The 26,205-nt window shown below is 39.5% G+C and overlaps 1 protein-coding gene and 1 pseudogene across 3 annotated transcripts in view; both read left to right on the top strand.

Annotated features, from left to right (window-relative positions):
• Positions 1 to 26,058, top strand: part of Vps54 (VPS54 subunit of GARP complex) — an 85,052-nt gene extending 58,994 nt beyond the window's left edge. For all 3 annotated transcript variants that reach the window (XM_052199506.1, XM_052199507.1, XM_052199508.1), the window contains 13 exons: positions 1,410 to 1,465; positions 4,458 to 4,554; positions 5,676 to 6,016; positions 11,270 to 11,399; positions 12,130 to 12,311; positions 12,698 to 12,810; positions 14,275 to 14,338; positions 16,287 to 16,392; positions 17,456 to 17,543; positions 18,034 to 18,236; positions 19,902 to 20,009; positions 21,704 to 21,798; positions 24,709 to 26,058. In XM_052199506.1, coding sequence (XP_052055466.1) covers positions 1,410 to 1,465; positions 4,458 to 4,554; positions 5,676 to 6,016; positions 11,270 to 11,399; positions 12,130 to 12,311; positions 12,698 to 12,810; positions 14,275 to 14,338; positions 16,287 to 16,392; positions 17,456 to 17,543; positions 18,034 to 18,236; positions 19,902 to 20,009; positions 21,704 to 21,798; positions 24,709 to 24,814 — 1,689 coding nt within the window. In that variant the 3' untranslated portion in view covers positions 24,815 to 26,058. The remainder of the gene's footprint in view (positions 1 to 1,409; positions 1,466 to 4,457; positions 4,555 to 5,675; positions 6,017 to 11,269; positions 11,400 to 12,129; positions 12,312 to 12,697; positions 12,811 to 14,274; positions 14,339 to 16,286; positions 16,393 to 17,455; positions 17,544 to 18,033; positions 18,237 to 19,901; positions 20,010 to 21,703; positions 21,799 to 24,708) is intronic.
• Positions 1,726 to 2,025, top strand: LOC127696646 (ATP synthase subunit g, mitochondrial-like; annotated as a pseudogene).
• Positions 26,059 to 26,205: the final 147 nt, after the last annotated feature.

Consider the following 26,205-nt stretch of genomic DNA (forward strand, 5'->3'; position numbering starts at 1 on the left):
ATTCATATAACAGAAATACTGAGTTAAATTCATTCAAACATATAGAGTGTATGTGGCAGCACCATTTGACACTAGAGAAAAAGGAACATTCTAAATTGCATCTGAAAATAGAAGAGATAAGCAGAATTGCAGTATATATGTACACTAAAATAAAATTTAGTGTATTACCAAAAGCTATGTAAATATAATATAAAACCAGACACAAAAAGAGTATACACTGCAGGATTTCCTTCTGCATGTAAGACATAGACGAAATGAATATATACTTTAGACATCTATTCATGGTAATAACATTTTGGGTGTCGAGCAATGGCTTGGCAGGTAAGAGCATTGGCTGTTCTTGTAGGACATCAGGAATGGAGATTATCGTTATGGTGGCCCACAACTACATTTACCTTCAGCCAGAGTGGTTCTAACACCTCCTGCTTCTGCAGGCACTTCATGCATGTATGAACAGATGAATATACAGGAAGATACTCATGCGCTAAAAATAAAACCTTAAAAGATAGTGACTTTTGAAAAGTGTGGAACTGGGCAAAGATTAGAATTCTAACCACTTAAAATACTCAGTTCTTTAAGTGAGTTCTAGTTCAACAAATAGCACTCTCTGTGTGAAAGTGCTATACTTTCTGCATAATTCATATGTGTTTCTGCGATTGTGTATTTATTCATTGTAGTAAGGCCCCATTTTAATCCTTGGCACCACACATACAGAAAAGGATTATTGTAGTTTCGAGGTGTATGTATGTATGTATATATGTATGTATGTATGTATGTATGTATGTATTAAAAATATTTTATGTATATGAGTGCTCTGCTTGCATGCATGTGTGTGCATTATTTGCATGCCTGGTACCCATGGAGGCCAGAAGGCATTGGATCATCTGGAACTGGTTATAAGTTGCCAAGTGGGTGCTGGGATCAAATCTGGGTCCTCTGGAAGATGAACCGGTGCCTTTAACCTCTGAGTGAACTCTACAGCCCAGTTCTTTGGCTTTTAATTTATATCTATGTGTGTGAGCATGTTCATGTGCATGCAGAGTGATGGCCATGCATGTGTGTTCACACATGAGGAGGCCAGAGGGTAATCTTGGATGTTCTTCTGGGGACATTCACCTTGTTTTTTGAGACAGTCTCTTACTAAACCTGGAGCTTGCCTAACTAGGTAGGCGGTCAGTGAGGCCCAGGCCTCTGCCTGTTTCTGCTTCCTCAGTTTTGCAACCATACTTGGTGTCTAACATGAATTCTGGGAATCAGCTTTGGGTCCTTATATTTGCAGGACAACCCTTTACTGACTGAGCTGCCCCACCCCCAACCTCAGGATGTTGTTTTTTAATGTACAGATGAAACATGAATTAGTTAGGATTCTAAAGACTATTAACCACATTGCCCTTTTTCTTAAATTGCAGCGTGTGATTAATAAAGTTTCACAAATAGAAGAAATAGACACGGATGTTGTTGTAAAGTAAGTATACATATGTACATAGCTTTGTGTTTATCAGGTTAAATTTTTTTTCTTCTTTCCCCAATAATCTTTTTGTTTGTTTTCTTTGGTTTGGTTTTTCGAGACAGGGTTTCTCTGTATAGCCCTGGCTCAATAATCTATTTTTATAAATTATAATTTTAAGGTGACTAAGTAATTATTGGCTGAGATTTGGGTTAGGGTGTAAAACTATTATACATGAAAATAAAGTACCTTTAAGAGATATGGGAAGACCTTAGACCATGGCCAGGTTCATCTGTAACTTCGCATTGTCGATGGTGGTCGCTGCCGTGAGTTACTTGAAGCCTCGATTGACCACATTTTAGCACTAGGCCAAGGATGAGCTGGTTCCTCCAATCCCTGGTGAAATCCCTACAGCTTGAAAAAAAAAAAAAGCATGAAACAAAAGTGCTAAACCTGGTAGCTTCAAACACCTTATTGTTACAGAAGCTGTGCTGATGTTTGGTGGTCACTGAGGTGTGGATGTGGTTTTATATCGGAGAAATATAGGCAAACGTGTAATTGTTGACTATGATGTTTGAAGACCAATCTTTAACTTCCAATTTGAGTTCTTATTTGAATATTCTTGGACTATGTGTAATGAGACTGCTATCTGAATAAAATACTAGATGTTTAGTAAAATAAGAGAGAGAGAGATAAGGGAAATGAGTGTTCAACAAAATTCAGAAAAGAGTCTTGTCCTTGAATAAAGGACCTTGGATAGAGGAAACAGTCACTGTGAGGTAGACTCTTCCAGGAGGGAACTAGAGGAGTAGGTACAATAGAGCCAGCCTTTTATCTTTAGGAGATACTTTTAGAGCTCCTGTGAAAGCCTTTGACCACCAACAAGAGGGAACTTCTGTGTGTGTGTGTGTAAGTGCAGTGGTTTTCCTTATGTGCCTTCTATCATTGCTACATAGTATTGGAGTTCATCTACCTTCAGATGTTTCTAACCTGCTGTCTTCTTTGGGTCATTGTTGTTATGTAGATGATCTCTTAGCTGAGGTTGTTACTAAGTGAATATTGGGCAGGTATTATATACAGCATGGATACATTAAATAAAAGGATGATCCTAATCCAACATACTACTTATAATGGTGATAAATTGTTATATTTTGAAAATTTCTATTTAGTATTTTTGAACTGTCTGGATACAGGTAAATCTAACCAAATCATAAAGTGAGTTGACTGCTTTTTCTAGTCTTTATAGGGTTCTAAATTGGTCAAGCCTGCAGATTGGCTTTTCAGGGTAAAGTTGAGCATAGAAGGGGCATGGAGTGTTGATAGAAAGTGGGAAGGGTTGAAAATACTTTATTAGAATGGGCATAGCAAATACTACACTTAAATCATTTGGCTCTGTAATCAAGCTTGTAATAGACTCAAGGAGTTTGGGTGTTTACTTTTGAATGCCTGGTCCCTACTTTTCCTTTTCATCTTGACATTCTTGTTCTTTCGAGGATAGTGGCAAGTATTTTATGCCTGAATTTCTTATTCATTTAGGTATTTAAATTTAAAGGAATTTAGGTATCTGGCCACCGATAATAGATAGTTATTAAGGTTCTCTGGACCAAAACCTCAGAGTGGAGATGTGTTAAAATTTCTGCACCATTCCTTGGCACATCTGTCTCAGAATTGGTTGGAGTAGTGAGGATGAGGAACTGCTGCGGGACACGGCATGGGAAGGAACGTTTAGAAAATTCAGCATGGCGACTTTATTTTCTTGTGCAGGCTAGTTTACATTAGAATCATTTGGGAAAAAGGACTCCCAGTTGAGAAAATGAGTCCATAAGATTAGCCTGTAGGCAGGCCTGTAGTACACTTTGTTAATCGGTGATTGAGTGGGAGATCCGGGCCCACTGTGGGCTGACACTCCTGCAATGGTGGCTCTTGGCTGTAAGAAAGCAGGCTGAGCAAACCATGGAGAGCAAGCCAGGAAGCAGCGCTCCTAAGCGGCCTCTGATGCAGTCTCCGCCTGAGCTCTCCCAGCAATGCAGTAGGACCTGATAGAAGCTAAAACCTCTTTCCTCACCACGTTGTCTGTAGTCACGGTGCTCTCCACAGCAATAAAAACCCTAGTAAGACACTGTAAGGAATTTTCTCAACGTACATAGAGAGCTTCCTGCTGTCCAGTACACGAATGTATTTTGTTTTTGTAATAAATGTATGGCTATACTTATTTCACTGGACATATGTAATGCTATTTTCTATAAAATCTCCTTAGGGAATTCTATTTTTTATTAACTTGTTTCATATTAGAATTTATTAACTTAGAGTAACTATCAAGTAATAACATTGGCTGATATATCATTTTTTAAATGTGCTATAGGTTGCTGATAACAGTTCTAATCAATTTCTTTATTTTTTTTAATATTATTTATTTATTTAATATATGTGAGTACACTGTAGCTGTCTTCAGACACACCAGAAGAGGGCATCAGATCTCATTACAGATGGTTGTGAGCCACCATGTGGTTGCTGGGAATTGAACTCAGGACCTCTGGAAGAGCAGTCATTGCTCTTAACCTCTGAGCCATCTCTCCAGCCCTTCTTTAATGTTTATAACTGTAAAAGATACATATTTTTCCTCCTTGTTAAAAGTAAAAAGCTACAGTAAACAAGGCAAGGAAGAGCTCAGTCACTTCACAGAGTCCGTCAGCAGCTGCATTCAACAGCTGGGATTTTTGAGCTGATTTGGTGCTGCCAGAGTCCATGCCAGCAGATTGTCCTGCTTCTCACAGTGGAAAAGTGGGTTATTGCATCTTTTGAGGGAAATGGTATACTTCTGTCATTATTTCACAAGAGATCCCTATAGTTTGGTAACTGACCTCTTCAGCTCAGGAGCCTATGATTCTAGTTAGAGCTCAAGATAAATGGCACTTTATTTTTATAGACTATTTAATACCCTTTCCTACAGCTTATAGATGGTACCGTGTTGGTCCAGAGACACTTATTTTTGTTTAAATTTTTTTTATAGGCTTGCAGATCAAATGAGAATGTTGAATTTTCCCCAATGGATTGATCTGTTAAAGGATATTTTCTCTAAGTTTACAGTTTTCCTACAGAGAGTTAAGGTAAGCTTACATATCATTCACCTGCAATATCTGAAATTCAGTCAGCTTTCTAGACAGTGCTCATAGAACTGAAATGTATTTGGATGAGGGCAAGCCTTTATACAGAACAATGTCTTTGGGCCTTGGTTTTAGTTGCTTGCATTTCCTTCGGTCTGTCTTTGATGTGTGTCTGTGCTGATTGGACTTACTCAGCCTCCGCTGGCTCAGGAGATTTGAACTTGGAATCTGCTTCCTTAGAATCATGTCCATCCCCCAAAAGAAATCAAATGTTTCAGAGAGGAAACAATGTATTTGAAATTTGCAACTATCAAAATCCTCTATTTCTTAATAGTTCTTAAAGATAGTAATTTATGTAAGCTAATTTTCATTTACCTAGCTTTCGGTGTTTAAGTGTTTCCACTGTATCAAGTACCATTGTTTAAGATAATACTGAGGTGGAGATAACAATGTAGTAGAAAGAGACCTAACTAACTAGAGAAATAATTTTAGATGACAATAAATGTTCTTAAACAAGCAAAACAAAACCACAGCAGAGCAGCCACAACTTCTTTAGTGGGACAAAGCTGTTGACAGAGCCAGTGAAGGAAGGTCTCTTTGAGGAAGCCACCATGTATGCCAGAACCCAAATGATGAGACAGACAGCGTGCAATGGTCACAGGGAAGAGCCATCTGGAACAGAGGAGGCAGCAGAGGTTTCAGGTGAGATCAGGCTCAGAGTGTTGAGACAACAGAAAGAGACATCCCCATGTGACAGCAAAATGCTAAGGAACATAAGCTGTTGTTCTTTTAAACAGGCATATGTACAGCATGATTAAGAGGTTAGTGAAATATAGTGTTTTATAGAAATGTCCATTAAGAAATAAGTTATAAGGTAAGTAAGTGCTCTGTGTTCTAAGCTGTAGTGAGCTTTCCTCTCCTGTGCAGCTGGTTTTCACAAGTCACTCTTACTGTTACTTCATCAATATGAGCTTGATAAAAATTGTAATATTTCTTACAAGACTTTGATTCATTTTGATCATAGATGTTCAGAATTGTGTCCATGTAATTAATTCTTACGAATTTTAATTTCTGATATTTAATTGCATCTTTCTAAAACATGTCCTATCGTTTCTCTTTTGTAGGCAACATTGAATATCATCCACAGTGTTGTTCTCTCAGTTCTTGACAAAAACCAAAGGACTAGAGAATTGGAGGAGGTCTCACAGCAGAGGAGTGCTGGGAAGGACAACTCCTTGGACACAGAGGTGGCTTACCTGACACATGAGGGCTTGTTCATAAGTGACGCTTTCAGTGAGGGGGAGCCAGCATGTGCGGTGGTTGATACTACCTCTCAGAGAAACATGTCTCCACATAGTGAGCCTTGCAGCAGTGATTCGGTATCCGAACCAGAATGTACTACTGATTCTTCATCCAGCAAAGAGCAGACATCAACGTCTGCTACTCCAGGAGGTATAGATATTATGTGAGTATAGTAAGTAGCTTTCTGAGAATGATAGCTCTGTTGCAGTAGGACTGCAGATTCAACTTTAGTTTTTAAAATGTAACTCTTGAGAGTTTAACAAAGTGTGCAATTTTTATGAAACATACACTTCATATTGAAGGCGTGCACAAGGTGTGGAGGAGCCATGGGGATAGTGGAGAGATTGCAGGATCTTGGGCTGGTGAGGGACTTGAATTATTCCCTGAGATGTCCCCCACTTCAGCATTATGGGAATTGACTCAGAGGATGCTTAGGAAATTTATATAAACCAAACAACTTTTTCAGGACCCACTTCTGCTACTGCTCTGCTGATTTTTCTTTGTTCTTTCCCTGTTCTGCTCTTTTATTTTATATTAGTAAAGATGTGTTTGCTTTATGCATTGGTTTTTCAGAGGTGTGAGTTTCTTAGTGCATTACATTGCTTTTCCAAACATCACTTGTAAAATGTATGTTTTGAAATTATTTCACATTTACAGAAAATCTGCAAAAATAGTATGAACACTGTCAAGTATCCTCCATTCAAAGACTCCAGTTCTGAATAGTTTACCACAACACTCTCTCTCTCTCTCTCTCTCTCTCTCTCTCTCTCTCTCTCTCCTTCCTCCCCTTTCCTCTTTCTCTTTGTATCTGCAATCAGACATAATGCCTCTTTATCCCAGATACTAGAGTATGAGGTTGTTAACCCAGAACATTCTTACATAATCCAATTACTTTAACAGTAGGTTAAGAGAGTAAATTATCATCATCTAATCTATAGACCATAGTCTTAAGTTCACCAGGTGTACCTGTAATAACTGGTATCTAAAAAGACAAAGCAAAACCTATAAATGCTTTATGTTCCAAGAACATAGTTTGAATTATGTTGTTAAGAATAACAAGACTTAGTACTATTGCTTATACTTAAATCAACTGTGGTTCAGAATTCATGGAACTCACATTTTATTGGAGATCAGTTTATTACAGGTTTTCCTTCCTACTAAAATACCTGAACTGCATTAGTAAATGTATATACTTTGTCTGTGTTTGGCTAATATCTTTATATTTACTAGTTATTATTCTACTATTAAATCTATATTAAAATTATGTATTTTGACTGGGCATGGTGATGCATGCCTTTCCCCCCAATATCTGGGAGGCAGCGGCAGAGACAGGTGAATCTTTGTGAGTTCAAAGTCAGCCTGGTCAAAATGGTAAGTTCTAGGAGAACCAGAGATACAGCAAGACCCTGTCTCAAAACAACAACAACAAAATCTGTATCTTAAATAATTTCATTTGTTTATTAAAACATATCAAGAGTTAGGAGATCTTCATTTGAGGGGACAGCTGTCCTGCCCTCATGATGTGACTTCTGTTTACATCTGAGGTGCTTTTTGTTCCTGCATTTATCATCTCTATCCTAGTAGCGAGGAAGAGAGGACAGAGTACTGGTTCTCTCCTTGTTTTCTTTTGGTTCAAAATTTTTAATTTGGTATACAATGCATATGTGGGACAAAAGTCAAATTCTAAATGTTCAGCTCAAATAATTATTCCAAAATGAAAATATTTGGTCAAGAAATATTGTCAAGAAATGGAACAGTATCAGCTTTCTAGAAAACTTACCCTTCCTTGCCCCTGCTCTAATCATTTCCAACTGGAATCAAGTCATTAGAACGGTGTGTGTGAGTGTGTGTGTGTGTGTGTGTATGTGTGTATGTGTGTATGTGTGTATGTGTGTGTGTTGTTGCTTTAGTTTTCAGTTGTGTATCATAGAACCACACTTCTGTGCTTGTCGGATTTCTTTTCTTCAATATTATGTGGGTGACAGGTGCATATAGTGGGGCTTTATTTGTATATAAAAATAATGTCCTATGACAGCATCACAATGTAAAAATCATTCTGCTATTGATAATATTTGGGGTTATTTCTGTTTTTAGGGATTGTGCCTGCCTTTGGTGGGGCCACGATTTGATGATTCTTGTGCATGCTCTGCACGGACTCTTGCCACTCTTAAATCCTTAGCTTTTAAATGCTTGTTGACATTTTTGATATACATGCTACAAACAGATGTTGGAAAATATATATGCACATATAGACACTAGGAATGGGGATACACATACACACACACACACACACACACACATACACCAAATATAATATTATATTTCGGTTGAGTGCACAGCCAAAAATCACAGCCAATACAAGAGAGTGCAGGAGAATTTGTTGCCTATAGTTAAGAGATCAATTTTTAAAAATGGCACCCTCTTAATAGAAAAAAAGGTGAGGAATTTATTTAGAAAGCTTATACATATTCATATAGGAAGACACCTTGGGGCAAGCGCATTTCTGAGCATATTCACTTTAAAATACTCACTACTGGGCGTTCTCAGTTAAGGTTATAATTCAAGAGGAAAAAATTGCAGAAGGGAAGACCCCAGACACATCCAGTCAGCCTTGTAAAAACAGAAGGGCAAGGCTCTCTGGGTTTTTAGCCTCATGTTCAGTTGCTTACTTGGGGTCCTGTGAGGAAGAGTTCTGCCGTCTCGCATCTTCATTCACTCTCCTCAGTCTCCTCATTGGGTAGTCTTCTACATGTTGGCTGCTTTGGAGTTTAGGTCGCAAGTGTAGGAGTTTGAGTTTTGTCCTGGTGATTGGTAGGAGAACACCTTTTCCTATACTCATTGTCTCTCTTGATAGCTTCTCCTGGCAAGTGTGTATAGAAGGTCTTTGCCTATTTCTTTGTTTCGTTCTTAATGATTTGTTAGTTACTTGTGTAAGAACAATATGGGTGCTTTCCACCTATATTGCTTTGTGAATTCCCACTTCCTTCTCTAGTTAAGGTCTTTTTGGTGAAAAAAGGCTATTAATTTTAAATGTGTCCCTTTGACAATTAGATTGACAGTTCTCTGTAATTTTTTTTGTATCATGCAAGATTTTCTTCCCTTTTCCCTTCCTGTACCTAGATAATCCTTTACACTTAGCCCATCAGCTAAAATGTCGTCTCCCTTCCTGTTCTGTGTGCAGTCCCACTGTCGCTGTGTGTCTGAGTCTGTGAGGAGGCCCCCTGTCCCTGCAGTGGAGAGAGCTGCACTGGCACGAGGGAGTGGCCTAGAATTTGTGCTTTTTACACAGCAGAGGCTAGGGTATTACATATGACACTCTGGGACAGAGCGTGAGAATTTGAGTCTTTAGCTAGTTGGCTATTTGCCAGTTAAAGAGACCTTTAACATACATACATACATACATATATACATAAATGCCACTTATTCTATGTCAACAATTCTTTAGCATCATCATAAGCCAAGTTAAGTGCCTGTGTTATTTATAACCCTTTCGTGGAATAAGACAATTTTCAAAGTTATTAACAGGCTCTGATTTATCTTACTGGGTTATATTGAAGAAAGTTTATTATCGCTCAAAATTATATCACTAGACCTATTTACTAATGCCTTTTAGAACAGGTTAATAGTCTTAAGGTATTCTCAAAACAGTCTTGTATAATTCTTCTACTGAGGTAGGTGGACTGTGGCCCTCAGCAGTTTAAATGATCTACCCACAGCATTGTGCAGCTAAAGCTGCTAGCTGCCTCAGTATTTCCTCTCTCCTGCCTGAAGGCAGCTAGCAGCTTGCTGTGACAGTTGACAGCCTTAAGCCAGTGTCACAGCTCTTCTGTTTGGTTTTTCTTTCCTGTTCTCACTGTCCATCACTTTAGAGCTTTCTGGCGTTCCTCATTACATGTTACCACAGAATGAAACATAGGCAGTGCGGATGGTCCTCTGCACCAATTCAACAGAGAGATGACCGGGAAGTTAGGTCACTGCAGTATTTAAAAACTTGTTTTTATCTACTGTTTTCTGTTTGTGTCTTTGTGAGTTAGTGGCATGTGGCTAAGGGTTCTAAATTCCTTAGTGATTCTGTTACATGGCAAATTTTTAGTAATCCTTTAGAAAATAAGACCTCATTTCAATAGTAAATTTGAACTTCTAAGTGCGCATTTATTGTTGGAATTGGCATTAGTACCAGACTGTTTTTATAGAAATAAGTGTTTTGAGTGTTGGAGAGAAAACTCAGTCAGTAAAACTAGCCTACTTGCTGAGCTACTGTGAGGCCCTGTGTCATAAACAAGGTAAATGGTCCCTGAGGAAGGAAACCAAAGTTGCTCTCTGGCTCCATTTGTACCCATTACATCTGTGCCCCACCCCAAAATTATGAAACAGAGGAAGTTTAATGAATTAGAGAGCAATTTTAGATTTTGGTCTTACTTTTGCAGCTGTGGGTAGATCATTTAAACTGCTGAGGGCCACAGTCCACCTACCTCAGTAGAAGAATTATACAAGACTGTTTTGAGAATACCTTAAGACTATTAACCTGTTCTAGAAGGCATTAGTAAATAGGTCTAGTGATATAATTTTGAGCGATAATAAACTTTCTTCAATATAACCCAGTAAGATAAATCAGAGCCTGTTAATAATAACTTTGAAAATTGTCTTATTCCACGAAAGGGTTATAAATAACACAGGCACTTAACTTGGCTTATGATGATGCTAAAGAATTGTTGACATAGAATAAGCGGCATTTATGTATGTATGTATGTATGTATGTTTATTGAGACAGGGTTTCTCTGTATAGCCCTGGCTGTCCTGGAACTCGCTTGCATACTGGGTTGTCCTTGAACTCAGAGATCTGCCTACCTGCCTCTTGAGTGCTGGGATTAAAGGCACATGCCACCACTGCCAAGCTCTGTGGTCTTTATGCTTCTTGAATGGAAATATTTAAAAATAGAAAAATCTGCATTTCCCCTCAAAAGATAAACACAGCTGTTTAATCCAGCGTCCTTAAGGGCTGCGCCTTGTCTTCCCTGTGCTAAGCACTACGTTCAGTGAGTCTCCGTCACTGAGTAACTTCTCACAGGAGAAAAGAACCTGCTTGCTGTGAACGCGCTCCTTCCCCCTGGCCCTCCCAGCACGTTCCTCTCTGTGTTGTACGCTGCTCCTGCACAGCTGCCATCTCACACCTAAGCCAGACCAGGCTCTTCTGTTCCAACGCCTGCAGACTGCAGCCGGAGGGAGGGCGAGCTAGGGGTTGGGGTTACTGCAGTAGAAACGTTACGCCGGTGAATGTTACCTTGAGCACCATTAAAACTGACTAGAAATGTACAATAGCCCAGAATTTTTTTCACAAATGTGAATCTTCCTCTTTGATATGTCATGTGTGGCAAAGACTGTGCTTCCTGATTAAATCTCCTTGTCTCATCTTCAGAGTCAGTGAAGACATGAGGTTAACTGACTTGGAGCTAGGAAAACTGGCAAGTAACATCCAGGAGTTATTGTGTAATGCTTCAGACGTATGTCATGATCGAGCTGTCAAATTTCTCATGTCAAGAGCAAAGGTATTTTATTTTCATAAAGTCTTGGAGGTTTCTTTGTTTATAAAGTGTTACTTTAGAGATCCAAGTTGTATGTAACTATACCTGTGTTATGTCACAGTCCTACCATTTTAGCACTTGGAAAATTGATAGTATTACTGCTGTGGTCTTCTAAAGAGCTACTGAGATGTCAAATAATTAGAAAGTAGAAGTGGAAAATTATAAAACTATTCTTTTCAAATTACTTACGTGGATTATTTAAAAATATAACACCATAATAATTAATTTGAATCTAATATGCTGTTTTACAACACACAAAAAGGTGTTAATAAAATTTGAGTGTAGTATTGTAAAAATGTGTAGGATAACTTGAATATATTTGAGTTACTGTATTATAAAGTGATAACCAGCGTTAGAAATCTTTAGTTCTGTATGTTCCAAGTTTTGAATTATAAATATTTGGAAATTTAAGCTAAAGTATAAATGTTTTAAATCATAAATATAACTAATATGATACAACTAACATACTAGGAAAGTAAAAATAACATTAGCAGTTACTAAGTACATCAGTTTTATAGCTCATACATCTTTTGTGTTATACTTTTTTTTTGGATGTTCTTATTTATTTATTTAAAACATTTTCTTTTTTTTCTTTTTTTTTTTTATTTGATGTATTCTTTATTTACATTTCAAATGATTTCCCCTTTTGGTGTTATACTAATTTTTGTCATGATGTGATGTTTTTAAAACTTAGGATGGTTTTCTTGAAAAGTTGAATTCCACGGAATTCATAGCACTCTCGAGATTGATGGAGACGTTTATAGTGGACACTGAGCAGATCTGTGGGAGGAAGAGCACGTCACTGCTGGGGGCCCTGCAGAGCCAAGCAAATAAGTTTGTGAACAGGTTTCACGAGGAGAGGCGGACCAAGCTCAGGTAGGCCCTGGCCTTTTGTGCTCTCCTTTTCTGTACAGAACAGCTGTGCCTAAAGGGTAAACAGAGTTGACCACAGGCACAATTCCTCCAATGGGGAAGTAGTCGAATTTTTTGATTCAGATGGAATTAGAACGTTTATCTTTGTTGAAGTCTTTATCAGTTGATCAATGAATGTCTCTTTCTCACTCAGGGTTGACTAAATTGTTTTTCTTTGCTGATTTTGGCTAGAATAAAAGACAAACACCTTGCAAAGGTTCTGTTATTCTGTGGGCCCAGCACTTGAGTACTGTCACCTTGCAGGGCCCCTTCTTCTGTTCTTTTAGCTAAGGACTGGACCTGAGATGCATGTGTTAAAGTTCACTATTCTCTCCTTCCCTTTTGAACAGCCTCCTCTTAGACAATGAGCGCTGGAAGCAGGCGGATGTTCCCGCAGAATTTCAGGATCTTGTTGACTCTATAGCAGATGGAAAGATTGCTTTACCTGAAAAAAAACCAGTGGGTATGTGTACCTTCCCACACACAGTTCCCCAACTTTATATTGATGATGACGAGGGCATAGCTCTGTCCCTGCACAGCCTAGACTCTTTCATTCTACTTTATGCAGACAAAATAGGTTTTTGATTAAAGTTACAAGTACAGACTGATTGCACTAACCTTGTGTTTTCCCCCCTGGGAAGTGAGCAGTTTTGACATTTTTGTGGTAGGAGTTTTCTATATACTTTGCTTTGTATCTGTCCCTCTGCGCCTGCCTTGCTGAAGTGCGTAAGTTTATGCTGTTAGAACCCCGTTAGGATTTGCTAGGCCCCAGGCACGTGTTCACTGACTCACTAGAGACTGATCCGGGCACCATGAGCCATTGCTTGGTGGTAGGCATTGATGTTTCAAGCCGTTTACAGATGTTGAGTCATTGATGGTCCTTACACTAGGCTTTTAACAAACACAGACACATGGGCCCAGCACGGTTATGTAAGTAGTTGAGTTGCAGAACAGGGACTCAGGTTCAGACAAACAGACAGCAGGATCTTTTTTCTTACCTGCTCAGTGTCACCCCATCTGTGCAGAGTAGAGAGTTAATTAAGAAAGTGCTTCCTGTCACAAAACAAATAGACATCCAAGTTGAATTGTGATTAGAATTTAACTTTCTTTGCATGAAAGAAAAGGGAGTAAATGCTCTCAGTGTTCAGAAACTATCACTTAGGAAGAACTGAGCAACATGCCTTTGTTAAGCTAATTTGACTGATTCAGGACAGTGATCTAATTTTTTTTTCTCTTTACCTCAATATGATGAATTTTGTTTCATAGTGGTAAGAAATATCACATGCTGAAAATTTCTGAATTGAAATATTTAAGGGCTAATGTTAATAATGAAAAGTAGCCAGGTACAATGCTAGATTTGCCACTAATTCTTTTTTCTTTTTTAAAATTTATTTATTCTTCTTTATGTATTTTGTTTAATTGTATGAGTGCCCAGTCTGTATATACACATGCATGCCAGAAGAGGGCATCAGATCCCTTTACAGATGATTGTAAGCCACCGTGTGGTTACTGAAAATTGAACTCAGGACCTCTGGAAAAGTAACCAGTGTTGACTGCTGAGCCATCCAGCCCAACTAAATTAATTCTAATTTAAAAAAAAAAAACAAAAAAAGAATACTAATCTGCTATGTACCAGGCCCAGAAGGTAGGCAGTTTATAATCATTATTCCTGTCATTCAACTACTGAAAGACAGATAATTTTAACTGCAAAGAATTTACATTCATACAGCCAGTACTTGTAATAGTGGGACTCAAATCTAAATCTAAGGCCAGTGTGCTTCCTTCACAGTGCCATAGAAATTCCCAAGATACAATAGATACTTGTTTCAAAATGAACTAGTTCTGGATTCTAACCAGGAACTGCCCTTTTAATTCTTTTTCTCTAGTGATTTGTTTCTTCTGGTTCCCTATCTTTCTTGTTTGCTAGTTACAGAAGACAGGAAGCCTGCGGATGTCCTTATTGTGGAGGGACACCAGTACGCTGTTGTGGGGTGAGTAGCCCATTGCTCTCTGAAGACTGTCTTCCAGTTCTCACTTGGAATGGATTACAAATGTTGGAATAGCAGTATTAAAAACTATAAAATATTTAGGGAAATGTTAGGAGTTTTCTTTTAGTTTACATTATTTTATAGTATGGTTTATCCATCAGAGACTCCACTGGCGTCACAGAAAGGAAAGCCCTGGTTTTCCTGTGTCGTAGGAAATATATAAAGTAACCCCAGGCCCATGTAGCAACTGCTTGGTACCGTCATTCCCTCCCCAGTCTCTCGCTGCTTTTCTCTACAACTTTCTCAGTGTATAGGATAGCACAGTATTTCACTTATGGACAGTAGAATTCAAAATGTGGAAAGAGTTATATTTATAAAACGATTGCTGTTCTGTGGATCATTTAGCATAGTTTACCATTATCGTTGGACCCACTAGGTCTTTCTCTTTTTTGAATAAATACTAATTCAAACTCTAATTCAAGTTACCTGGAAACATTCCATCGTCTGTACTGCATACCTTTTATGAAATTTTAAGTACACCATTGCCTTTAAAGTATTGAACAGTTTACGTATTGCTTTTGCTTCTTTTCACTGCTTCTGAAATAGCTGCCCCCTCCAAAAGGAAACTAGTACCTCCTCACGATGGTGTAGTTTTGTACAATTGTTTCTTTCTGTATGTGTCTTCCTGGTAGAACTCTTGAGTTCTGCAGAGGTCAGCGGGTTACCGACTTCCTGTTGTCAGTTTTCAGGAGCTGGAAGCTTCTGCCTAGTCACTGTGAGGTCGCTAGCGCGTATATATTTAACAGCAACAGTCCTTTTCATCTCTGGAATCTCTGCCTCTCACAGGAGGGCACAGCTGTGGAACCCCTGTAATCTCACCCCTCCAGTTGAAGTACAGTTTCTGTCTTTATTGATTGTTGTTCAGCTATATTTCGTGAGCTTGATAGAAATGGTCCCCTTGGCTAGTTTCCTGGTTCTTTAAGAAAAGAGACTGTTGCCCAAAAAGACTAAACTTCCTGGCTAAAGGGGAATTAATGCCTCTTCTGAGGGAGAATTTAAACCATATGCAGTGGACTCATTAAAGGATATGCCTGCTATTCAGAGTAGACCATGAACTAGGTATGCTGCCTACATGATTCCAAGATGAGTTTAAAGGGCCCGATGCTTCTCTTGAATTTTAGTTTTTAATATCCTGCTGATTTTTATAAAACATTACTTAATATGGCTTTCTCATTTCCTAAGAGCTGAGTGCATTTAAGTATCTTATAGTAACTCATTCTTTTCTCCCTTAACTGCAATTGTACTTAACCTGCAATAAAATTAATTGATCAGTTTTGGAGAACCTTTTGTTGACCATTCAGTAAACTCCCAGAATGTTATGGTTCTTTTTCATCTCACTAAGAAAATTTAGGCTAAGCTCTTTGATTAAAGAGCCATAATTGTCGGCTAAAGTTTACATGAGCAGCCGGACCCACTGCTTTTTCTTAGTGTTTCTGACTTGACTTCAAATTGGAATACTTGCTGTACAGTAGAGGCTTGCTTATAATTGCCATGCCGAGGGGATGGCAGGAGCTCTCAGCAGTAAAAGAGCCCTGTTCTTTTGTAGAGAACCCAAGTTTGGTTTCTAGGCACCCCTGGTGGACAGCAACTATATTTAACTCCAGTTAAACTCCAGGGGATCCAAAACTGTCTTCTGGCTTCAGTGGGCACTGCACACTTGTAGTGCACAAACACATACAGACACACACTCAAAATACCTTACACATATAATAAAAATAAATAAATCTTAAAAAACAACAGAAGAATGGTGTTTCTACAGCACAGAGTTGAGAACACATTCATTGCCAGTCTCTGTAGTTATAAAACTACCAAGATTGGTATGTCTCTGTACATGTTTTCAACTAGTTGTTTGACTATTGATGAGAGTCTGTGGGTTATCCTTTTCTTCTAGCACTGTCTTGCTGTTAATAAGAATCATTCTTGAATATTGCCAGTGTGTGGATAACATCCCATCTGTCACTACTGACATGCTCACTCGTCTGACAGATTTGCTGAAGGTGTGTACAGCTTTACCCACTTACCTGAAAAACGGCTGGAAGAAGTTATTCTGTGCAGTAAAACTAATCCTTAACTTGGAAGGCACTTAAGTTATTTTTAGAGTAGGAGTTTTGTGATATTGATCATGCACTGTCCACTGCACATTCAGTGTGTGCATAGTTATGAGGTGCACACATGCGCATTTGTGCTCATGTGTGCTTCCACAGCCTAAGATCCTTGGAGCTGTGAATAGCCCTGGAGACAGGTAGGTGCAGAGTGCGACTCCACTCTTGGGTCAGAGACAGGAATGCTTTCAAATGCATGCGGGGGACTTACTACAAGGGACTTAATGAGGCTTTATCTGCTAAAGTCAGATTTCTCTTGATGTCATTTTTCCAGAACCATTAATGGGAAGTGGAATGGAGAAAACTTCATCCATTTTGTAAAAGTGTCTTTATGTGCTTCCATAGTAAAGGCTTTATCCCTACACCCTGCTTTATTAAAAAATATTTTTCTCACATAATATAATGCTCACAGTTTCCACTCCCTCTCCTCTGCCCAGTTCCTTCCCACCTCTCATCCCATCCTATCCATTCCCTTTCTGCCTCTCCTTAGAAAAGGCTTCTGAGAGATAACAGTAAATATAACAAAGTAGATGTAATTAGAGAACAGAAATCACCACATTGAAGCTGGGCAAAGTAGAGCAGTAGCGGGAAAGGAGCCGGGAGGTCCCGGAATCGGACCCGCTCGCTCCCACACTGCCCAGAAGTCAGTATGCCGCATACCTGGCGCCTCCCTTTTCATTGATGCTAACTGCTTTTTACCAGAAAATTCATAATACCAAGCCATTGTAGTGAATCAGTCCTCTTGTCTCAGCACTTGGGAGGCTGAGGCAGGAGAATTGATAGCCTGCATTATATAGTGAGCTTAGGCCAGCATGCACCATGAAGTAATACCTGTTTCAAAGAAAAAACAATCCAGCTAAAACATAAATTCCTGTTTTGTAATGTGAAGATGACTGTGAACAGTTGACACTTTAGTGAACTGCTCAAAGTGATTATTTTCTTTCTTTATTTTTGTTAGTACTTCAATTCAAGAAGTTGCCAGTTAGTTCTTGGAGCTGGTGCTTTGCAAGTTGTTGGACTAAAAACAATTACTACAAAAAACTTGGGTATGAAGTTTTCCATTTACTCTCCATGCTGAGGTGTTAGAACGATGTCACCTTTGTATTGTTCATATGCCTGATGTTGGCTCAGAGAAGAGCTTGTAAAGTGGCAGGTGCTGTAGTGAGCGTTCATATGATTGTGTGTGTGTGTGTGTGTGTGTTCTAGGGAGTTACCTATGTTCCAAGTTGTATGGAAAATGCATCACTTTCTAAAATGTAATATGTGAAGTATTTTGGGAAAATACACATTAAAAAGCTTGGTGGGGGGCAGCTGTGTCAGTGGCCTCTGGCTGCTACAGGTCCAGTGAGAAAGCAGGGTGCCCATTACCAAATTATTTTCTTATGCAAAATGAAATATATTTCTGCCATGGTGCTTTTCATTTGTGAAATAAACTGGTTCTGTATATAATTAGTACAAACATTCTTACTTAATTTGATGATATTAAAATCCACTGATGTCTCTGTTTTTTTATTTATATCTGCTCGCAAACGTCAGCCCTATCTTCGCGGTGTCTGCAGTTGATTGTGCACTACATTCCTGTGATCCGAGCTCACTTCGAAGCCCGACTGCCCCCCAAGCAGTGGAGCATGCTGCGGCATTTCGATCACATCACCAAGGATTACCATGACCATATAGCTGAAATATCAGCTAAGCTTGTAGCGATAATGGATAGCCTATTTGATAAGCTGTTATCAAAGGTAATGCATAAGTTTAAGGCATTGTGACTTTTCATTTTATAGACAATTCTAGAGATATAGGACATATATAGGTGTGTGTATGACATGCTTACACATGTGTGCATTTGGCATACCTTTTGTTCTTTTGCCATGTATTTAACTGTATTAATAAATACTGTCTGCTGATATTTTGCTGTTGTTAATAGTATAACAAAGGTGGCAGCTGTAGTTTGCTAATGCACCAGGCTACACACATAAGAATGGGTGACATACTAGAATATTCTCTAGTGCTAGCAGTCTGTTTAAGTCAGGTTTATTGACATATAATTTATATTCAATAAAATTCACTTTTTTACAGTATATAATTTGGTGATTTAAAACTTAAAAGTTAGATGAAATGTCTATATTCAAAATATAAAAAATAAATACTGATAATGCTTTTCATTGGAAACTTTTAGTTTAGTTTTGTTCTTCCCAGAAGGTCCTGCATATGGAGTCACAGCCTCATATACCAGGCTCCTTTTGTTCAACATAATGCTTTTGGAATTGATGGATACAGCCTAATCCTTAGTTTGCTAATAAAATTTAAGTTTCAGAAAAGGGGCACTTGTGGGGTTTATGATGAAGCCTTGCTTGTTGACAACTGGGGAAGAGGATGGCCAAGAGGGGAAAACCTAGGAAGGCACAGTGCTGCAGAGGGTTTGCAGTGATGTAAGAGGCCACAGAGGGAGCCAGGAACGGTACTGTTTGCATGGTAGTAGGTTTTTAGTGATTCTTTTAGGGAAATTTGAGAATAAGTTAGAGTAAGCGAGGCTCTCTGGGGCAGTTGTGAAGGTTGTGATTCACTACTGTCTGAAATGCTGCTGCCTGAGGGGTTGCTGGTGAAGGGGAAGGGGAGCAGGGCGTTACCACCAGGGACTGCAGAGGTGAAGAGTGATGCTGGGGTGGCTGACTGGACACACTGACCCCCAGCAGTGAGGCCAGGCTCTCCAAAGGCCCCTTGCTCTAGTGGGCATGCTCCATGGGAGTCTGTGGCGGCCCTTGCTACATGTCTTCCCGTGACTGTCTTCCCTCTGCCTCTGTGTCCATCAAAACTCCAGACACAGTAGTGCTTTTCTGTGAGGAGGCAGGGAGCTAGGATCTCACCTTACCAGTGTTCTGAAATGGGGCAGCTACTCCTGCTCAGACAGCATGGAGCTCACATGACCCACGCCTAAGTGAGCAAAAGTAATACCCACACCAACACCCTTACCCAGATGCTGCTCACACAGATTTCCATCAGCCGACAGTGGTGAAGGAAACAAACTCATTGTGTAACATACTCAGCTGTAAAAGGGATGAGTCCAGCTGGATGTCATAGCAAGAATGAGTCAGGAGAGCATCAAGTGAAAGAAGCCGGCCACAGAAGTCACATATATGATCCTGTTTATATGAAATAGATAGGAATTAATAAAACAGCTTCAGTTTAAATCCAGTTTAAGGTTGGAAGCGGTCTGTGATCTCAGCTACTGAACTCTTTTACTTCCCATAAAGTAGAGGAAGATACAAACAAGAGCTTCTCAAGGTTTTTATGGTAGTGCAGACCTTAGCTGAAGACCTGACCCTATCCCAGGTGTACTGAGGCACAGAAGACACATCTCAGAGCGTCCAGAACACTAAACAACTCTCTTTGTATCCCCTTGCCAGTATGAGGTGAAAGCTCCCGTCCCTTCCCCGTGTTTCAGGAATATTTGTAAGCAGATGACAAAAATGCATGAAGCTATATTTGATCTTCTTCCCGAAGAACAGACACAGGTAAGTGGTAACTCTGAAAGCCATCTTTCTGATTTAACATTTTGCACCCATTACAGTACAGGAGTTTGTACATGCTTTTGATCCAATTAAGGTTAGCTCGTGATGATGGCTATAATTTTTTAGTTTGTTGATTAATCAGTGAGGCATGGATAAAATGTTTTAATTTCAAAATATCTTTTATTCTGTCAGGTGAGAACTTTAAGTAACAACAGCACATTCTAAAACAGATCTAGCTGTCCATTGTTAGAGGTCCCTACTTTCAGTCGCATCACTCTTCACATTGTTCATGTGAAAATGAGAGCTGGCACTTATCAGTGAATTGCATGGTGTTATAATTGATGTCGTAGTACAGATCAGATGTGGAAGAAACTAGCACTACATAAGGAAATCACTAACACTTACTGCATGAATATGAATGGTCTGCAGTAAAAAGACTGGGGACCCCTCTCACCTCTCCTAAGGGATGAGGCAGGAATGAGAGGTGTGTACCTTCCTCCTGGACCTCTATGCCACTGTGCCCTTGCTTCTCGCTGTGAAACCTCAAAGCAATTCCCTTAAACTAGGTGCTGTCATTAAAGCCCAGTTGTAGCAGATGCAGTATTAGTAGAGCTAGCGTTCAACAGTGAGCTTAACTCCCATGGGGATTTTGCTATCCAGAACTTACTTTCTGTGGTTTGTGTATGCATGTAGATGGTATTGGAGAAGGTGCAGTTCTTAGTGACCATGTTCTTGCGTCTCCTGTTGTACCCTTTGAATGACCATTCTTCATGCATTTCTAGGTTTTCTGTAACCCTCACTGTTAAGCACCATCCATTCCCCCGGGAGCAGGCCAGGGGAGCAGTTTCATCCAGGTCTCCCCGGTGGTCCAGGGAGTTTATTAGGGTTACTGACAGGAGCATAGGTGACTCAAAAGCAGTTGTATGCCTGGAGCTCCCTGGCAACCTTTGAAGCCTGCAAGGAGCTCTGGAACTCTGTGAGCAGTTGTTACTGCCTCTGTACCTATAGAGGGATGTGAGCGTGACTCTGAGCCCCCTGAGCAGGGAAGCCCCGGAAGCCTTTCTCCTCCCTTAGGGGGGTGTGTCAGTTCTGAGGAGATGGATACGTGCCTTCTCAGCCAACAAGTAAGATTCCCTCATCTCTGACTTTTTGACCTGAATTTGCCCAAGAGTCACATCAGGGAGCATTCATCTGCTGAGACGGGCCTGCAGCTACATACAGTACAGGCGTGCACGCTTCCTGCCTAGACAGACGCAGTGCATACATGCTCCCTTGGGAGTGGAGTATGCCAGATCATTTCCGTAGTTTAAGCATAGAATTTTAGGTTGTCTATAAAGTGTAAAGGTAGCTTTACCTCTCTCGGGGCTTGTTCCCCACCCTACTTTCTACAACTGCGTCTTGTCTTACCCTAGGTTTGACTCCATAGCCCTCACAAGTTCTCCCAGTAGATACAAAGGGGATCTTATTGCTGAAAGAAATACTGCTGAGCAGGGAAAGAGCTTTTGTCCAACTGCGGGGAAACCCATAGAGCTCTAAAAACAGCTCAGTACGTGAGAGGAACGTCATAAAAGTAGATGGCAAAACAAAGATTTAAAAGAATGTTTTTCGGGGCATTGCTGATGGATACCAATGATAATCCATTGGTAATAGCTTCTATTACAGGAAAACTTTAAGTAACTTACTCTTTTTTTTTTCAGATGTTATTTTTAAGAATTAATGCAAGTTACAAACTCCACTTGAAAAAACAGTTATCTCACTTAAATGTAATAAATGACGGAGGACCTCAAAATGGGTATGAATGATTCCTGATGTTTTCAAAATGACTGATTCCTAATTTCTCCCCATATGTTCTGTAACTCAGTTGCTTGATTTCTTGTTATTCTTCACGTTGTTTTTCTGCTGTTACCATACTTAGGAAGAAAGAAGAAAACCATGATGTTTTCTTGTGGGCATGTCTCTGTATCGTTCCACTATTTCTATGTGCTAGTAAGGTTTGCCAATGCTCAGCTCCTTGAGACAACGTGGGCTGGTAGTTTCTGTCTAGATGCCCAGCAGTGCTGTGGTGTCATGACAGAACTCGAAGCTCTACTCTGGGGTCCCTGAACTAGAGAAATGGCCTCATTTACAAAGTTAGGGTAAAATATGCCTCATTTTGTGGGGCTCTGAGAAATAATCTATTGTTGAAATAGTATTGTATTTAAAAACTGTAGGAATCCTGTTTCATAAAGTTTGGGTTAAGTTCTAGCTTGGCCACTTACTAGCTTTTATCTAATTTTAAACAATCCACTTAACCTATCTATCCCTGAATCTTCTTAGCTATTTGTGTGTGTGTGTAGGGGGGACTGTTTGAGTTTTAGACAGGGACTGGCTCTTGAGATATATATACCAGGCTGGCTTTGAACTCAAGAGATCCTCCTGCCTCTCCTTCCAAGTGCTAGGACTAAAGGTGTGTGATAAAGATGATGTTTTCAAAACAAAACAAAAAACAACAAAGCCGTTTCTCATAGAGACTTGAAGACAAGCCACCAAGGCTGGGTGCTGTTGGGTGGCAGAGTGCTTGCCGTGCATCTGTGGGGCCCAGGCTTCCGTCTCTAGCATTGTGGTGTGTGTGTGTGTGTGTGTGTGAGTGTGTGTGACAAAACGTAAAAAGCACCAATCACTTGTTAAACGTCAGTATGATTTCCCTGGTGTGCCATATACTCATTGTTTTTAAATGTGCCTGGCTATTTTACCTGAATATCTGCTTCTGTACCATGCACATGCCTTGTGCCCTTGGACATCAGAGATGAGGGGGAGGGAGAGTTGGAGCCTCTGAACTGGAGTCACAGTTGTGAGCTGCTAGGTTAGTGCTAGGAACTAACCCCCGACCTCTGCAGAAACAAGTGCTCAGAACTGCTGAGCCAGCTCTCTAGTGCCTGAAAACCACCCGAGTAACAACATATCGGTTATAGGTGTCTGTTGTCAAAGCTAAACTAAAAGCAAGAGAAATCTATCACTTCTCTTTTAGAAATCAGGTGCCTAATGTCATCTTGATTCAGAGCCAGTTTCGAAGCAGTAATGAAAGGGTCAGAATAAGGTCTGCTTTGGTATTCCGTAGGGAGATAATAGTTTGGCTTGTGATTGAACTCATCCATCCAACCAAATGGAACAGTTGAAAGCTTAGAGGTTTGCTTAGTCTTGATTTACCTTATTTTAAGTTAATGTATTTATTTCAAGGAATGACTAGAAAATTGGATATTCTAAATGAAATCATGTTGCTAGCTAAATATTGCTTATGATGCATTCTCTTGCTGTGAAGTTTTCTTGCCAGGCATTATATAGATCAAGAAATTATGACCTTTATCTTAGGTCATAAGTTTCTTTCAAATGTGGATTGTGACTAGTTTTAGAGACATTGTTTACTTAGCAGTTCATTTAAATCACTGCTCAAAATTAAAGGCTGGAGTAAGTAGGACTCTCAGTGGTCTGGGAAGTGTTACTTTCCTTGTTAGGCCCCTGGAGGACCAGTCAGAGGGGCTTTTTTCAGTAGGGAGGAGTGTGACCTGTTCTCCCAGCCCGAGTGAGTCACTGCTGAAAGCTAAGTGTCTCACACACACGGGTTCACTCACAGCAGTCCTGTTCTACATTGGCAAGGTACGGAAACCTTGAAAGCCAGGCATCATTTTATTTTGTCTGTTTAGAAAATACAGGATTTTTTCCCCCAAATGAATTAAATTACATTATCCACATCACTCAATACTATAACAATTTTTTGTGTAAAGGTGGTTTGGTGTTCCTCGGGTGAAGAAAATCATTGCCCTGCTGATGTTAGTTTTTTTGTTGTTTTTTTTCTCTCTTCCATGTAGGTTGAATAAATACCTCAGTGATAGATTGTCTAGTATTCTAAGGCCAAGAATTCATTCCTTGTCATCTACCTCCCCGGTGTATTACACACTCTGGCCCTGTGTTTAATGTCCTAACAATTTGTTTTCCAAATTTTTCTGAATACCAAAACAAACCTGGATTGGGGGTGGGGGGATGTGAATAAAGTAGGATCAGCAAATCCTCAGAACGGAGTCACACTTCAGCCTCTGTAGGCACAGGCTAAGCAGTTCCTGCTTAGTCAGGTCAGGGGCTAAAGGAAATGTCCTTTCAGATGTAGGTATAAATCTGACAAGCTGGCACACGGAGTGAAAGGCTTCGCTAATTGGACCATTGTGTGTGTGTGTGCTGGAGCGTGTGTTGCTGAAGATGGAACCCACAGCCTTATTCATGCTAAGCAAGTAATTTGAGTCCTACTCCAGCCCAGCCCGTAGTATCAAGTTGGACACTCAGTAGTACTTTCCTAAAGGCCAGGTCTCCATTACTGTCAGGAGACAGAGCTTTCTTGGAGCTTCTCTGCTGTAGCCAACCACAAGTACATGTTTTAGTGACAACCAACTGGAATTGTTTCAGTTTAATTTGTTAATTTCTTTTAGTTCATGCTCTTTAGAAACAAATCTGATTTTATCAGGCAGAATCTATCCTGAAACTGACTCTAAAAGGCATTGGTTCCTTTTTAAAACATTATCAAATCAGTATAAAATGGACTTTTGATACTGAGAATTTGCTAAGACAAGAGTCAACATTTTCATCCCTAGCAATTGTGAATCTAAAGATATTCTAGCAGCTAGGCTAAAAAACTGAGTGTTGCTCCTTTACCTCTCTCCTCCCTACTGTTTAGGTTGGTCACAGCAGATGTAGCTTTTTACACTGGAAATCTTCAAGCCTTAAAAGGCCTTAAAGATCTGGATCTAAACATGGCTGAGATCTGGGAACAGAAGAGGTGATGACAAACTGGAGACCCAGGTCGTTCATCTGACCACGGGATGTGTTTCTGAAGAAAATCTGGATGCCTGGTGTGCTAGGAACTGAACCTGGGACCCAAAGTGAACTGAGGCGGGGGAAGGGAAAAGAAGGATCAGTGTTGGGAACTGGATTCAGTGGGATCTACAGAGAATGCCATTCTTGTGCATCCTTGAGTAAGGAGTAAGTGATCAGGTGTCTAGAACATTTTTCATTCTCTCTGGAAACAGACTCAGGTTTCTTTGGACCAAATCCAAAAGAACACACATAGCTGTAACACAGCTGTAGTTGCCTAGAATGCTCTGTATACTTTATATTAAAAAATGCTCTGCATTTCTTCCAGTGCAATGAAATTCATATGGTGTCCCACCTTATTTAATGATGGTACAATTGAAAATATTAAAATCTTAGTCAACCTCTGTAGAAAGTTTTCTCTATGAAAGTAAAGCTGTTTGAAAAATTATTTTTTTACAGATCTTTATAAAAAATAAACATCTTTTGATTGCTTGGATTTAGGAATTCAGTTTTTGTTTTGGTGACCAATGTCAACTTTCAGGTTTTGTGTGTTGCATATTTAACTTTTCCACTACCACTGTTATGTCACTGGGCAAAGCCTCAAACTGCTAAATAGATGGAAGACTGATTATAAAGAATAAAGAATATTTGCATTTACTAATGCAATTACTAATTTAAATACTTTTCAGAAGCGGTATCCACAAAGCTATGGTTTAATAGCTGTATTTATTAAAGGACCTATGAAGGGTTTGGGGTAGCATTCTGGTTTTTCTTTGCTTTTTCATTTCTAGCAGAGGCAAGAGACATGTTGATATAATATGCTTACTTATGAATTATCATTTTAATAGGATTCTTGCTTTTGAGTTACTTTTGATTTGTATATAAGCAAAGACCAGGGACAAGCAGAAGTTTTAAAAGTATAGGCTGCTGTGTTGGCGCCGGAAATACAAGGTGATAAGTAAGCTATCTGAAGACTTTTATAATGCCTACCTTCAAAACCAGACTCGGCAGCACTCTGCAAATGAAAGTGCCTGTGTCTCACACCAAGAGCCTTGCCTCAGCTGTCAGAGTGCCTAATCGCGTGGTGATAATGGACAATGAAATAATCCTGTGGGGCTTTTTTGTTTTGTTTTCTCAAGAGGAATTTTTTTTATCATTGCAGAGGTATGTCATTGGTTCTTAAACTGTCAAAAATAAAGATGTAAAAAAGTCATCTGGCTTAAAAAGAAACTTTTTTCAATGGTACAGTATACTTTAAACACACAGCCTTCTCAAAACAAATATTGAAAAACTGGAAATATTTCTTGACTAGAAAGGCACACATCTAGCAGTAGACCTGATTCCAAAGGTATCGCATTTC

The sequence above is a fragment of the Apodemus sylvaticus genome, chromosome 11 (genome assembly GCF_947179515.1).
Source record: "Apodemus sylvaticus chromosome 11, mApoSyl1.1, whole genome shotgun sequence".
Lineage (NCBI taxonomy): Eukaryota > Metazoa > Chordata > Mammalia > Rodentia > Muridae > Apodemus > Apodemus sylvaticus.